The following is a 14383-nucleotide window of genomic DNA, read 5'->3' as shown; positions in this document are numbered from 1 at the left end:
TTGTTTCCTCTCATTGAGAATGTCACAGCACAGTAGTGTTTGCTTTAATCAGGACAGTCACCACAGAATATAAAAGCAGCTGTTGTTTGTGTACAAAGCATAAAACACTCACAGATGCTGCAAACATAATGTGAGCTAATTCTTCATGATTCCTCCACAGAGTGGACCAGGAGAGCTCAGAGGTTCCCAGTGCTCAGTCTGCCCAGCAGCATCAAACACACCTGGACTCCATATTTATGGTCTGTACATGGACATCAACTACTTTGACATCTGTTGTGTTGACAATAATCTCCATGCTGCACTTTTTAGAGCAGTGGATTGTCAGTGTGTCCAACATGGATCTGATGTTTGGCTCCATGGTTTTACTTTGATTGTGTCATTCATATAGTTTCCTGTTCCAGCTGCTGGAGGAGAACATTGTCAATTTTGTGAAGAAGGAGCTGAAGAAGATCCAGAAGGGTGTGAGTCCAGATTACCCAGAACGCTCAGAGAGTCAGAGGGAGGATGAGGTGTTGGACGGTGAGGATGAAGAGCAGAGGAGGAGCAGCAGAGAGGCTTTTGTGAAGATCACAGTGAACTTCCTGAGGAGAATGAAGCAGGAGGAGCTGGCTGACTGTCTGCACAGCAGTAAGAGGATTTCTCTAAAGTGTAACGGGTATTGAGTGAACCCAATTGCAGCACAAATCAGTATAAACAGTCTTTATTCAGCAAGTACACAAAAGAGTGCACATGAGTACAACGGGATTCGAACCCGTGTCTCCCATGTGCTAGACAAGCAGTTAACTACAGGACCAACAGGGAAGACAGGAAACATGGGAGACTCGTGAGCAGGAAATCAGTCCAACAGTTCTTAACAGGCTCAACAAGTTCAGGGTAAGAGAATTGGCTCAAACTCACTGCTGGTGAAGCCTTGCTTGAAGGTGGTTAGAACGAGGGCTTGGCGTGGATCGGGACCTTAGACAGAGTCGGAGAAGCTGACGACAGAGGGGGTGAGCCGGAGAGGTGAAGCTGAGTGCCGAGCAGCCACAGGCAGATGGGGAATGGAGAACAGGCAGGCAGTACTCGTAGTCAGAAGGGTAGTGGATTACCGGGGCAGAGACGTGAAGCAAGGTCAGAAGCAAGACGGGTCCATACCAGGTAAGCAGTCCAGGAATAAGTGCTGGAGAGTCAGGCATGAGAGCAAAAACAATCTGGCAATGAGTGAGCGGAGTGAAGCTGTATATATATACTGGCTTGATTGGAGATGGTGAGCAGGTGACAGCAGCAGGTGGAAGCAGTTGGAATGATGAGGGGTGTGACTGAGCAGCAGGGCAGGAGAGGGGCAGAGCAGAATGTGACATAAAGATTAAACATGATGGACAAATGGGACATTTACTAACGTCTCAAGACATGGAGGGAAATATGTTCATGTGTGTTCTTTAGGGGGATGAACATGTCATGTTTTCTTTATGAATCAGTCATTGATGATGTTTCTTGTTTGTTCATTCAGGACATGTTGCTCCAGTTTGTCAACGTAAACTTAAATCTGCTCTGAAGAAGAAGTTCCAGTGTGTGTTTGAGGGGATCTCTAAAGCAGGAAACCCAACCCTTCTGAATCAGATCTACACAGAGCTCTACATCACAGAGGGAGGGACTGGAGAGGTCAATGATGAACATGAGGTCAGACAGATTGAAACAGCATCCAGGAAACCAGCCAGACCAGAAACAAGCATCAGACAAGAAGACATCTTTAAAGCCTCACCTGGAAGAGATGGACCAATCAGAACAGTGATGACAAAGGGAGTGGCTGGCATTGGGAAAACAGTCTTAACACAGAAGTTGACTCTGGACTGGGCTGAAGACAAAGCCAACCAGGACATACACTTCACATTTCCATTCACGTTCAGAGAGCTGAATGTGCTGAAAGAGAAAAAGTTCAGCTTGGTGGAACTTGTTCATCACTTCTTTACTGAAACCAAAGAAGCAGGACTCTGCAGGTTTGAAGGGGTCCAGGTTCTGTTCATCTTTGATGGTCTGGATGAGTGTCGACTTCCTCTGGACTTCCACAACACTGAGATCCTGACTGATGTTACAGAGTCCACCTCAGTGGATGTTCTGCTGACAAACCTCATCAGGGGGAAACTGCTTCCCTCTGCTTGCCTCTGGATAACCACACGACCTGCAGCAGCCAATCAGATCCCTCCTGAGTGTGTTGACATGGTGACAGAGGTCAGAGGGTTCACTGACCCACAGAAGGAGGAGTACTTCAGGAAGAGGTTCAGAGAGGAGGAGCAGGTCAGAAGGATCATCTCCCACATCAAGACTTCACGAAGCCTCCACATCATGTGCCACATCCCGGTCTTCTGCTGGATCACTGCTACAGTTCTGGAGGATGTGTTGAAAACCAGAGAGGGAGGAGGGCTGCCCAAGACCCTGACTGAGGTGTACATCCACTTCCTGGTGGTTCAGTCCAAACTGAAGAATGTTAAGTATGATGGAGGAGCTGAGACAGATCCACACTGGAGTCCAGAGACCAGGAAGATGATTGAGTCCCTGGGAAAACTGGCTTTTGAGCAGCTGCAGAAAGGAAACCTGATCTTCTATGAATCAGACCTGATAGAGTGTGGCATCGATATCAGAGCAGCCTCAGTGTACTCAGGAGTGTTCACACAGGTCTTTAAAGAGGAGAGAGGACTGTACCAGGACAAGGTGTTCTGCTTCGTCCATCTGAGTCTTCAGGAGTTTCTGGCTGCTCTTCATGTCCATTTGACCTTCATCAACTCTGGAGTCAATCTGCTGTCAGAAGAACAATCAACCTCCAACTGGTCTAAACTGTTCAGATACAAACCTGATCCAACACAGCTCTATCAGAGGGCTGTGGACAAGGTCTTACAGAGTCCAAATGGACACCTGGACTTGTTCCTCCGCTTCCTCCTGGGTCTTTCACTGCAGACCAGTCAGACTCTCCTACGAGGTCTGCTGACACAGACAGGAAGTGGCTCACAGACCAATCAGGAAACGGTCCAGTACATCAAGAAGAAGATTGAAGAGACTCCCTCTGCAGAGCAAAGCATCAACCTGTTCCACTGTCTGAATGAACTGAATGATCGTTCTCTAGTGGAGCAGATCCAAAAGTCCCTGAGTTCAGGACGTCTCTCCACAGAAAAACTGTCTCCTGCTCAATGGTCAGCTCTGGTCTTCATCTTACTGTCATCAGAAAAAGATCTGGACGTGTTTGACCTGAAGAAATACTCTGCTTCAGAGGAGGCTCTTCTGAAGCTGCTGCCAGTTGTCAAAGCCTCTAAACAAAGCTCTGTAAGTGTATAGATAGTTGGATTTATTATCATTATATAAAGACTCTGCTTTTTATTCAGCAGGAGGGAAAATAAATTCCTCTCTTCTTTAATTCCTTATCATCATCTCTGAGCTCTGAGCTTCATCACATTGAATCTGAATTAAAATAATGGATCCTACATTAAAGAGCCAAGTCTCAGCTTTAATGTGAGCAGGTTGACATCAGTATAGAAAGAACTGTGTGGGAGATTCAGCCCTTTTAGTGGTTCAAAAGTAACTGGACAAATACACATGAAGTGAAACAAACTCATCAGATTTAATATTTACTGTAAAATCCTTTGCAGTCATTGGCTGTAGTATCAATTATTATATTTTAAAGTGAATATGAGGAGAGCCCGAAGAACAAAAGATGTCTGTCCAAATACTTACGGCATTGACTGTACATGTCTGTTTATTACTGATTGTGTCATATTTAACTGTCATGTCTCCAACTTGTTGAGAATAAAACAGAAAGGATTTGAATCAGAGCCAATGAAAGATGATCATCAATGTAGAAACTCCTCATTGGTTAGCAGGTGGATAAAGAGCTGATATTTCTGCTTCACTCAACAAATCTGTGTTTGATGTTTGGCCCAGTTTTCAAATGCAGGTCTGTTAGTTTGCTGTGAGCTGCAGAGCAAACTGAGAGTTTTGTTCCTTTGATTGTCCTTTCAACACAAATGTTATTTGACTTTTTCTTCATTGTTTCCTCTTCAGACTGAGCAGCTGTAACCTCTCAGAGAGAAGCTGTGAAGCTCTGTCCTCAGTTCTCAGCTCCCAGTCCTCTAGTCTGAGACACCTGGACCTGAGTAACAACAAGCTGCAGGATTCAGGAGTGAAGCTGCTGTGTGGTTCTCTGGAGAGTCCACACTGTAGACTGGAGACTCTGAGGTCAGTTCACTGTCTGTTACTGTTGTAGATCTTATATCTTTAATCCACAACTGAACCTGGTTTATCTTCATCCAGAACTTGAATCCATTCATCTTGAATGAATGAGATTGTAAATAGTTGTTCCATATTGTGACTTTTTCTTCTCTCAGACTAAGAATTATTCCTTCAGTTTCACTTCATTTCAGTCAGTTGTCATGAATAATGTCTGTTGACTTCAATGAAACCTTCAGAACTCACACACTCGTGTTTGTCACAGTCAGCAGACTAATGTTTTCTAAATGAAGTGTAGAAAATGTCCAGTGTGAGTTGTTCAAAGTCCATTTTTATCACAACAATATACAGAAGATCCTCAGAACTAATATTTGTACAAATCAATTGAAAAACACTTGAAGTTCATTTCAATGAAGTGTCAGGACTAATGTCAGTTTGTGCGTGTGTGTGTGTGTGCGCGTTTTGATATTTAACACAAGTGTGGTAAATTGTGGTCTTTTCTCATTCAATTGACTTGTTAAATGTGTTAAGGAACAAAGACTTAAAGGACCACACTGTTGGTTTATAGATAGAGAGATAGATAGCCTTTATTCATCCCTCAGGGGAAAATTGTTATGTTACAGCAGCAATTAAAACAGTCAGAAAAAGAAAGGAAAGGACAAGTTGACAGCTAACTGGCAGCACTTAGCAACTCTACAAAATACAGTGTAACAAAGTATAAAGACATAAAGAGTGAATGTGTATATATATATACATATATATACATACATACATATACATATGTATATGTGTGTGTGACAGGAAAAATAACAATATTAATAATAAGATAAAATAAAAAAAATAACAGGGAGGAGAATAATATGTACAATAATATATACAATGTTGTAAAAATATAACCTGTCAGGTGTGCAGTGTGTACATTTATAATAGAAAAATAGTTAGAGCCATGGTTCTCTAATGGTGGTATGTACAGTTGTGCAGCAGTGTATAGTTATGTACATATAATATACATATACTAGGGGTGTGCGATATGACGATATTAGATCGTGAAGGATTAGAAAGTGTTAACGATCTGCCAGAGGAGAGAGATCGTATTATCGTCTATAGGGCACATTCTATTAATTACAGCTCTATGATTGTGCACAGACGCACGAGAAGGTTTTTTTTTTTCCTTGGGCAACTAACAGCCATAGACTGTATAAGACATGGACGTAGCACCCGTGACGTCACCCATTGGTTTCGGGGAGTCGTTTTTGTGACCAAACCATGGGCATTTGAGCTGCGCCATCTTGAATTTTAGTGGGAGTGTACTTTCCATATTTGGCGAAGAGGCGGTCACTCTACGGGTCAGCCGGGGTCAGCCGGACGAGAACCCGGCCACTTAGCTCGGAGCAACAGAGCTAGCCTAAGGCTAATCAGCTAATCAGCTAGGCTAACAAGCTAAGCGGCAGCTACATCCACCACACCACAGTCCCCGAATCCGACCCGACTAGCCACTTACATAACTATCCACTTACAGCAGCCGCTTACTGACGGAGCTGCTCTGTCCATGCAATGTCGGACTTTTTAAACAGAAAAATGAGACGAAATAAAATTGTAGCCTAGTATTCCCGCAATAAACGGACTCTGAGAGCACGGAACACACCGCAGCAGCGTTCCTAACATTATCCGCTCCGATCCTCTATCTGTATCAGCAGCGACCATAAATCGGCAATTAAGTCATAAGCCAGCGGCAAAATATGCCGGTAATTAGTGCAAACATCCAGGTAAAATAGTGAAAAATTTACTTACCGAAAAAACTGCAACACAGACTCCTTCGACGGTCGGTTAGTACAGTCTACACTACAACAAGCCATACTGTCACAAAAACCTATCCGAACATTGGCAAACAAACACGGACACTGCAGCCCCTGTCAACCGCTGGAGGTAGCCGGAGGGCTCTGGATGTAGCCGCCTAGCCCAGCTGATGCTTTAGCAACGAGCTAACTGTCACTCAACGTAACCACGCCCCAATTTATTAAGCCTAAATAACACTAAAACGGTTGTAGTAAAAAAAATAATTCACCCCCTCACAGTGTTCACGGAGGTGGAAACTATCAATAGAGACCAGAAACAAAAAATGTACCAGGATGTAAATATGTTTTTTAGGCTGTAAAGTTGGCTATTTTAACATGGGGGTCAATGGAGAATTGCTCACTTCTGGAGCCAGCCCCCAGCGGCAGCCGAGGAACTGCAGCTTTTTGAACGCGGAAGTGATCCTCACTGCTAAAAACCTACAACTCCCCCCTTGCTAACAGCCCGCTTCACGTGAACATGACGAACCAATCATGGCGAAGTATGAGCAGTGCTGATTTTTTTTTTTTACTAGCCTCGCTGTTTCAGTCAAGCTGTAGTGGGTAGCCATGGCCGACAACGAAAGTGAAAGCTTGGAGTTGGTCCCCAAAAAGAAGTCCACTTCAGTCGTATGGACAGTGTTGGGGAGTAGCGGAATACATGTAACGGCGTTTCTGTCTTGGCCAACGCATTCCTGTCCCGGCTCTGTTTTGCCGGCTGCAGCTCAAGTTCTCACTCATTCTGCTCCTCGACCGACTCCATCCTGACCGACTGATCAATTAAATAGCTCGTTTATTTTCGTTTGTTTTCGTGGAGCTGGGGCTTCTGGGAAACGCATCGGGTTGCCTTCGTTCATTTAGAGAATATATAAACTCGTGAAACAGAGAAGTATCGTTACGTAATCCATTGATTTCAACAATGTAACTGTATTCTGAATACTATCTATTTAAACTGTAACTGTAATGGAATACAGTTACTCAGAATTTGTATTCTGAATACGTAACGCCGTTACATGTAGGGGAAGGTGAGGTATTGTGAGACATCGGGTAATGTGAGACAGCCCCTGTATCTAGGCAACAAACACATTTGTGGTCATGTGACCATGATGTTTTCAAGCCTTTAGCAGCTGTCACTGTTCACTGAGCTCAACTGGAGAAAAATATCCTGGAGTCAGAGAAAAATCCTGGACAGTAAAAATGTTTTTCTAATGGAGACGGCCTCATGATAACTTTGTGGAGTCAGATCAGATCACACTGACACACTGTGGACATTATGGAAGACTTACTGTGAGCACATGTTCTCTCTCTTCTTCTGCAACATTAAAGTCAAACAATGAAAACTGTGCAGGTCTGAGAGAGAGTGATAAGAATCAGTGTTTCATGTCAAACACACACAGATAAGATTTGCTGAACCAGTGATGTGAAGAGCAAATATTTATCAAAACAGGTCCAAGTCTTTTCTCATCAAATGCGTCAAGTAAATAGAAAGTTTCCTCTTTCATAATAACATGTTTTATCATTAATGTGTCATTACAGACTTTCTGACTGTCGACTCTCAGAGACTCAATGTGAAGTCGTGGCCTCAGCTCTGATGTCCAACCCCTCCCACCTCACAGAGCTGGACCTGAGTGGAAACAACCTGCGGGATTCAGGAGCGAAGCTGTTGTCTGCTGGACTGGAGAGTCCAAACTGTAGACTGGAGACTCTGAGGTCAGTCCACTGACTGGAGCTGTTGTAGATTCCTGTAGATTCTTCATTGGTATCATTGACTGTAGTTTTAAATGGTCAGTGTGTTGAGTTCTCAGTTATTCCAAATGGTTTTCCTTATGGCTCCAAATAAAAGTCAAAGACTTGAGCAGGGTTTATTTAAAGGGCGACAAGAGCAGAGTCATGATGGGGACATGTTGGACAGGACAGTTTTTCAGCTTCCAGAGGTTGATGTTGTGGTCCATCAGTCAGTGAAGGTGAGGCTGTAGAGTGTGTGAGGGACATGAATTCTTCTGGAGCTTCTGGAGAGGAGAAATGACTCTCTGTTGTAATGACTACAAAAAGAAGGCAGCTGAGACCAGTCACAGTGTTTGGGATTTAGAGCAGGTACACACTGGATATAGATGTGAAAAAGCTGTTGTTTCCTAACAAATCCCACTTTATTTAACAATCATCTGACTGTTGAATCTCTGAGAAATGAAACATGGAGTGAATGAAGAGATCTTTGGATGACAGAGTTTAGGAAAGTTTTCAAAGCTCTGTTATGAATGAAAACCACTTTGTGCTCAGTCTCTGTTGAGTTGAATGAATGTTTTCGTTGTGGATCCAGGAAATAGACTCTACACATGAGAGACATGATAGAATGTGTTGAACTGCTCCTTCCTCCACCAGCCTATGATACCAAACTGCAGTGAGGACAAGCTCAGCGGGAGTCTGTTCTCTGAGCAACTAATTCCAGTAAGAGCAGTTTCCAATGAGCAGATCTCACACACTGACAAACTACAGTCTCCATGACTGGAGCGTCTGGGGTCAAAGGTCAGAACCACCCTCAGGACTTATTACAGAAGACAGTGCAACAGTGATTCATCAATGTACAGATACATGTCAGTAAATGTTTACCACACTCCATGAAGATCAAACTGCAGCAAAAGCTCAGATCTTCTGCTACAGCTGCTCATTTCTACCTGTCAACAGGTGCAGAGCTCTTCAACAAACAGGTTTTACACCAACAACTCCTTTAATCTGCATCTGACATCTGACTGTTGTTTTCAGATCCAGCTGTGAACATGTGGACTTCTCATTTTAACTGCACAAACCTACTGAGCTACTAAATATATTGATCCTCTAATGACAGACCTGACTCATATGAATCTGTGTTGACATGAACAGGTGTGTGAATGTTGTGGTGACATGTGGATGATGTGTGTAGAAGGCTGACATGATGATGATCCACAGCAACAGAAGGACACAGTCACTCTCCTCATGTTAGAGAGAAGCTCATTGATTAGGACATATCTGATTGGATTATCAATGATTTTCATCTTCATCTGTTATTCTTTATTCAGGTTGAGGGGCTGCAGGTTGTCAAAGATCAGCTGTGCGTCTCTGGCCTCAGCTCTGAAGTCCAACCCCTCCCATCTGAGACAGCTGGACCTGAGTGACAACTGGAACCTGCAGGATTCAGACCTGAAGGATCTGTGTGGTTTTCTGCAGAGTCCAGACTGTGGACTGGAGACTCTGAGGTCAGACTCCATTGTTTACTTGTGTGCTGAGATGAATATGATGTGAAAGTTGTGCTTTATTCAGTATTTATTAGGTCAAATCTCCTTCAGAATTTCTAACATTCAAAGTGTGAAATGGTTGAAAGGAAGTTGTGAAAGTGCTGACTCTGATTTTCAAAGTGATTTTTAAAGCTTTGAAAATGATTTTGATTCTGACTCTTACAGTCCACATTGACAGTGTCAGCAGTTTGACTGAGTTGAGCTTGTGTTATTCACAAAGTCTCATTGAGATCAGGATGTTTGACAAGAACTGATCTGTACAACACGTGTGAGCAGGTCTGAAGGTACAAGTGTTCATAGCTGCTCCCAATGGCCTCACTCACAGGCACAGTGAAAAGCCTGCTGTCACAGAGAGGACACGTCACCATGGTTTAAATACGGAGAGGACATTTTCACACAGTGTCTCCTGAAGACATTCATAGAGCTACACTCAGCTGCTGAGCTGAACAGGGACACAGATATTTGTGGAACCAATGAAAACAGAGCAGAGAGAGAAGTTCAAACCCTGGCTCCTTTCTCAGCTCCACACAGCCGACCAATCACTGAGCCCACTGGGTGTCAACGTCCCACTGTGTCTTTGTCACAGGGACACAAACTGTGGGACACAGACCCCCCCTAAGCTGACAGCCACCAGGAAGGTGGGGCCAGGAATCCCAGAATGCAATGCTGGAACAGCAGATTCAAATGTGTGAGCAGAGAGTGTTGGATGAAGCTGAACTTGCTTTGGACCAAAGACACATGACTGGAATGTGATGAAATGTCTCATTCAACACACTGCACATGTGCTGAATGTCTGCAGCTTCTCAAACTCTCAACACAAACTTCAGTCACACTCAAAACATCAAAGGCTCAAACTATTATTTCACACAATATGAAAGATTTCATTTGAAACCTTAGTGAACACTTTGAAAACTTTCTTCCAAACTGTTAAACCTGAGTGTGAATGTGGGACTTTTTGAAGGAGATTTGAGCTCAGAGATTTGATGCTGATCCACACTGAGCATCTTGTTCAGCTTCATATTTCAAACTCATTGAATGAAGATTCAAAATCCAACACTTGCTAATTGACTCTTTACTTTGGAACAATTTCATCTTCACCTTCAGTTGACTTTTATATTTCTTCACATACAAAGCAAATATTCCACATTAAGACAGAAAGAAATGTTTCTTCACTCTTTGCTTTATGATCTGTGATGTTTATAGTGACTGAAGTTAATGAGAGCTGTGTTTGACTTTTAGTATCTGACTGTTTTTAAGCTGCATCCTGTTGGTTCAGGTGTTTGGAGTTTCCATTTTCCAAACTTGTACATTCTCAACCTTCTTCAGCTCTGAACAGATGATGAAACACTCAACGCTTTCAAGCAGGAACTTTGTCTCCTAAACTCACATCTTTTATTCTTTATTCAGGTTGAGGGGCTGCAGTTTGTCAGAGATCAGCTGTGCTTCTCTGGCCTCAGCTCTGAAGTCCAACCCCTCCCATCTGAGAGACCTGGACCTGAGTGGAAACTGGAACCTGCAGGATTCAGGACTGAATCATCTGTGTGGTTTTCTGCAGAATCCAGACTGTGGACTGGAGACACTGAGGTCAGACTCCATTGTTTACTTATGTGCTGAGATGAATATGATGTGAAAGTTGTGCTGACAGTAAAGTGCAGACATCACATTGATATTATACTGATCCACACTGAGGATCTTCATGGTAAAGTCTGTTTTCTTCTTCTGTGGTTTAGTCCACTGACTGTGGCAGAGCAATGTTGAGCTACAGATTTCAAAGCTTCATTTAACAAGAAAAAAGCTTCACTTTTTAAATCACATCCAAGTTTTTTCCACACTCACATCAACAAATATATATTCAGTATTTTCTTCTTCCAACACGACTAGAAAGTGATGAGACTAAAGTCAAAGTGACTCAGATATTCAGAACAAACTCTGCATGTTTGTTAAATGTCGTCACCGTTACATGAAGTGAAAATCTTTTCCATTTTGTCTCAATCATTTGTTGCCTTTCCTCCAAACTTCAGCCTGACATGTTTGTTCTCTGTCAAAACTTTAGGATCTTTAGTAGAATCTGAAACAAATGTCAACAACATGAGTTTGTATAGATGGAGCCACTGGTGGAGCTGGAAGAGTTTAAGAGCTGAAGTCACTATGTCTTTATTGAAGCAGCAGCATGTTGTCATTAATATTAATGAGAGCTGTGTTTGACTTTTAGTATCTGACTGTTTTTAAGCTGCATCCTGTTGGTTCAGGTGTTTGGAGTTTCCATTTTCCAAACTTGTACATTCTCAACCTTCTTCAGCTCTGAACAGATGATGAAACACTCAACGCTTTCAAACAGGAACTTTGTCTCCTAAACTCACATCTTTTATTCTTTATTCAGGTTGAGTTCCTGCAGTTTGTCAGAGATCAGCTGTGCTTCTCTGGCCTCAGCTCTGAAGTCCAACCCCTCCCATCTGAGACACCTGGACCTGAGTGAAAACAACCTGCAGGATTCAGGAGTGAAGGATCTGTATGGTTTTCTGCAGAGTCCAGACTGTGGACTGGAGACTCTGAGGTCAGACTCCATTGTTTACTTGTGTGCTGAGATGAATATGATGTGAAAGTTGTGCTTTATTCAGTATTTATTAGGTCAAATCTCCTTCAGAATTTCTAACATTCAAAGTGTGAAATGGTTGAAAGGAAGTTGTGAAAGTGCTGACTCTGATTTTCAAAGTGATTTTTAAAGCTTTGAAAATGATTTGGATTCTGACTCTTACAGTCCACATTGACAGTGTCAGCAGTTTGACTGAGTTGAGCTTGTGTTATTCACAAAGTCTCATTGAGATCAGGATGTTTGACAAGAACTGATCTGTACAACACGTGTGAGCAGGTCTGAAGGCACAAGTGTTCATAGCTGCTCCCAATGGCCTCACTCACAGGCACAGTGAAAAGCCTGCTGTCACAGAGAGGACACGTGACCATGGTTTAAATACGGAGAGGACATTTTCACACAGAGTCTCCTGAAGACATTCATAGAGCTACACTCAGCTGCTGAGCTGAACAGGGACACAGATATTTGTGGAACCAATGAAAACAGAGCAGAGAGAGAAGTTCAAACCCTGGCTCCTTTCTCAGCTCCACACAGCCGACCAATCACTGAGCCCACTGGGTGTCAACGTCCCACTGTGTCTTTGTCACAGGGACACAAACTGTGGGACACAGACCCCCCCTAAGCTGACAGCCACCAGGAAGGTGGGGCCAGGAATCCCAGAATGCAATGCTGGAACAGCAGATTCAAATGTGTGAGCAGAGAGTGTTGGATGAAGCTGAACTTGCTTTGGACCAAAGACACATGACTGGAATGTGATGAAATGTCTCATTCAACACACTGCACATGTGCTGAATGTCTGCAGCTTCTCAAACTCTCAACACAAACTTCAGTCACACTCAAAACATCAAAGGCTCAAACTATTATTTCACACAATATGAAAGATTTCATTTGAAACCTTAGTGAACACTTTGAAAACTTTCTTCCAAACTGTTAAACCTGAGTGTGAATGTGGGACTTTTTGAAGGAGATTTGAGCTCAGAGATTTGATGCTGATCCACACTGAGCATCTTGTTCAGCTTCATATTTCAAACTCATTGAATGAAGATTCAAAATCCAACACTTGCTAATTGACTCTTTACTTTGGAACAATTTCATCTTCACCTTCAGTTGACTTTTATATTTCTTCACATACAAAGCAAATATTCCACATTAAGACAGAAAGAAATGTTTCTTCACTCTTTGCTTTATGATCTGTGATGTTTATAGTGACTGAAGTTAATGAGAGCTGTGTTTGACTTTTAGTATCTGACTGTTTTTAAGCTGCATCCTGTTGGTTCAGGTGTTTGGAGTTTCCATTTTCCAAACTTGTACATTCTCAACCTTCTTCAGCTCTGAACAGATGATGAAACACTCAACGCTTTCAAGCAGGAACTTTGTCTCCTGAACTCACATCTTTTATTCTTTATTCAGGTTGAGTCTCTGCAGGTTGTCAGAGATCAGCTGTGCTTCTCTGGCCTCAGCTCTGAAGTCCAACCCCTCCCATCTGAGACACCTGGACCTGAGTGCAAACTGGGACCTGCAGGATTCAGGAGTGAATCATCTGTGTGGTTTTCTGCAGAGTCCAGACTGTGGACTGGAGACTCTGAGGTCAGACTCCATTGTTTACTTGTGTGCTGAGATGAATATGATGTGAAAGTTGTGCTGACAGTAAAGTGCAGACATCACACTGATATTATACTGATCCACACTGAGGATCTTCATGGTAAAGTCTGTTTTCTTCTTCTGTGGTTTAGTCCACTGACTGTGGCAGAGCAATGTTGAGCTACAGATTTCAAAACTTCATTTAACAAAAAAAAAGCTTCACTCTTTAAATCACATCCAAGTTTTTTCCACACTCACATCAACAAATATATATTCAGTATTTTCTTCTTCCAACACGACTAGAAAGTGATGAGACTAAAGTCAAAGTGACTCAGATATTCAGAACAAACTCTGCATGTTTGTTAAATGTCGTCACCGTTACATGAAGTGAAAATCTTTTCCATTTTGTCTCAATCATTTGTTGCCTTTCCTCCAAACTTCAGCCTGACATGTTTGTTCTCTGTCAAAACTTTAGGATCTTTAGTAGAATCTGAAACAAATGTCAACAACATGAGTTTGTATAGATGGAGCCACTGGTGGAGCTGGAAGAGTTTAAGAGCTGAAGTCACTATGTCTTTATTGAAGCAGCAGCATGTTGTCATTAATATTAATGAGAGCTGTGTTTGACTTTTAGTATCTGACTGTTTTTAAGCTGCATCCTGTTGGTTCAGGTGTTTGGAGTTTCCATTTTCCAAACTTGTACATTCTCAACCTTCTTCAGCTCTGAACAGATGATGAAACACTCAACGCTTTCAAGCAGGAACTTTGTCTCCTAAACTCACATCTTTTATTCTTTATTCAGGTTGAGGGGCTGCAGTTTGTCAGAGATCAGCTGTGCTTCTCTGGCCTCAGCTCTGACGTCCAACCCCTCCCATCTGAGACACCTGGACCTGAGTGAAAACAACCTGCAGGATTCA

General features: G+C 42.7%; 1 protein-coding gene across 1 annotated transcript; it reads left to right on the top strand.

Moving 5' to 3' along the window:
- Positions 1-1040: 1040 nt before the first annotated feature.
- Positions 1041-11844, top strand: LOC121195761 (NACHT, LRR and PYD domains-containing protein 12-like; the record flags this gene model as incomplete). Its single annotated transcript, XM_041059419.1, has 6 exons — positions 1041-1137; positions 4182-4203; positions 7563-7736; positions 9080-9256; positions 10703-10879; positions 11676-11844. Coding segments are annotated over exons 1-6 (816 nt in total), but the record flags the coding sequence as incomplete, so codon positions are not given.
- Positions 11845-14383: the final 2539 nt, after the last annotated feature.

Source organism: Toxotes jaculatrix, chromosome 16, assembly GCF_017976425.1.
Source record: "Toxotes jaculatrix isolate fToxJac2 chromosome 16, fToxJac2.pri, whole genome shotgun sequence".
NCBI classification, from domain to species: domain Eukaryota; kingdom Metazoa; phylum Chordata; class Actinopteri; family Toxotidae; genus Toxotes; species Toxotes jaculatrix.
This window is presented reverse-complemented; position numbering and strand designations above follow the sequence as displayed.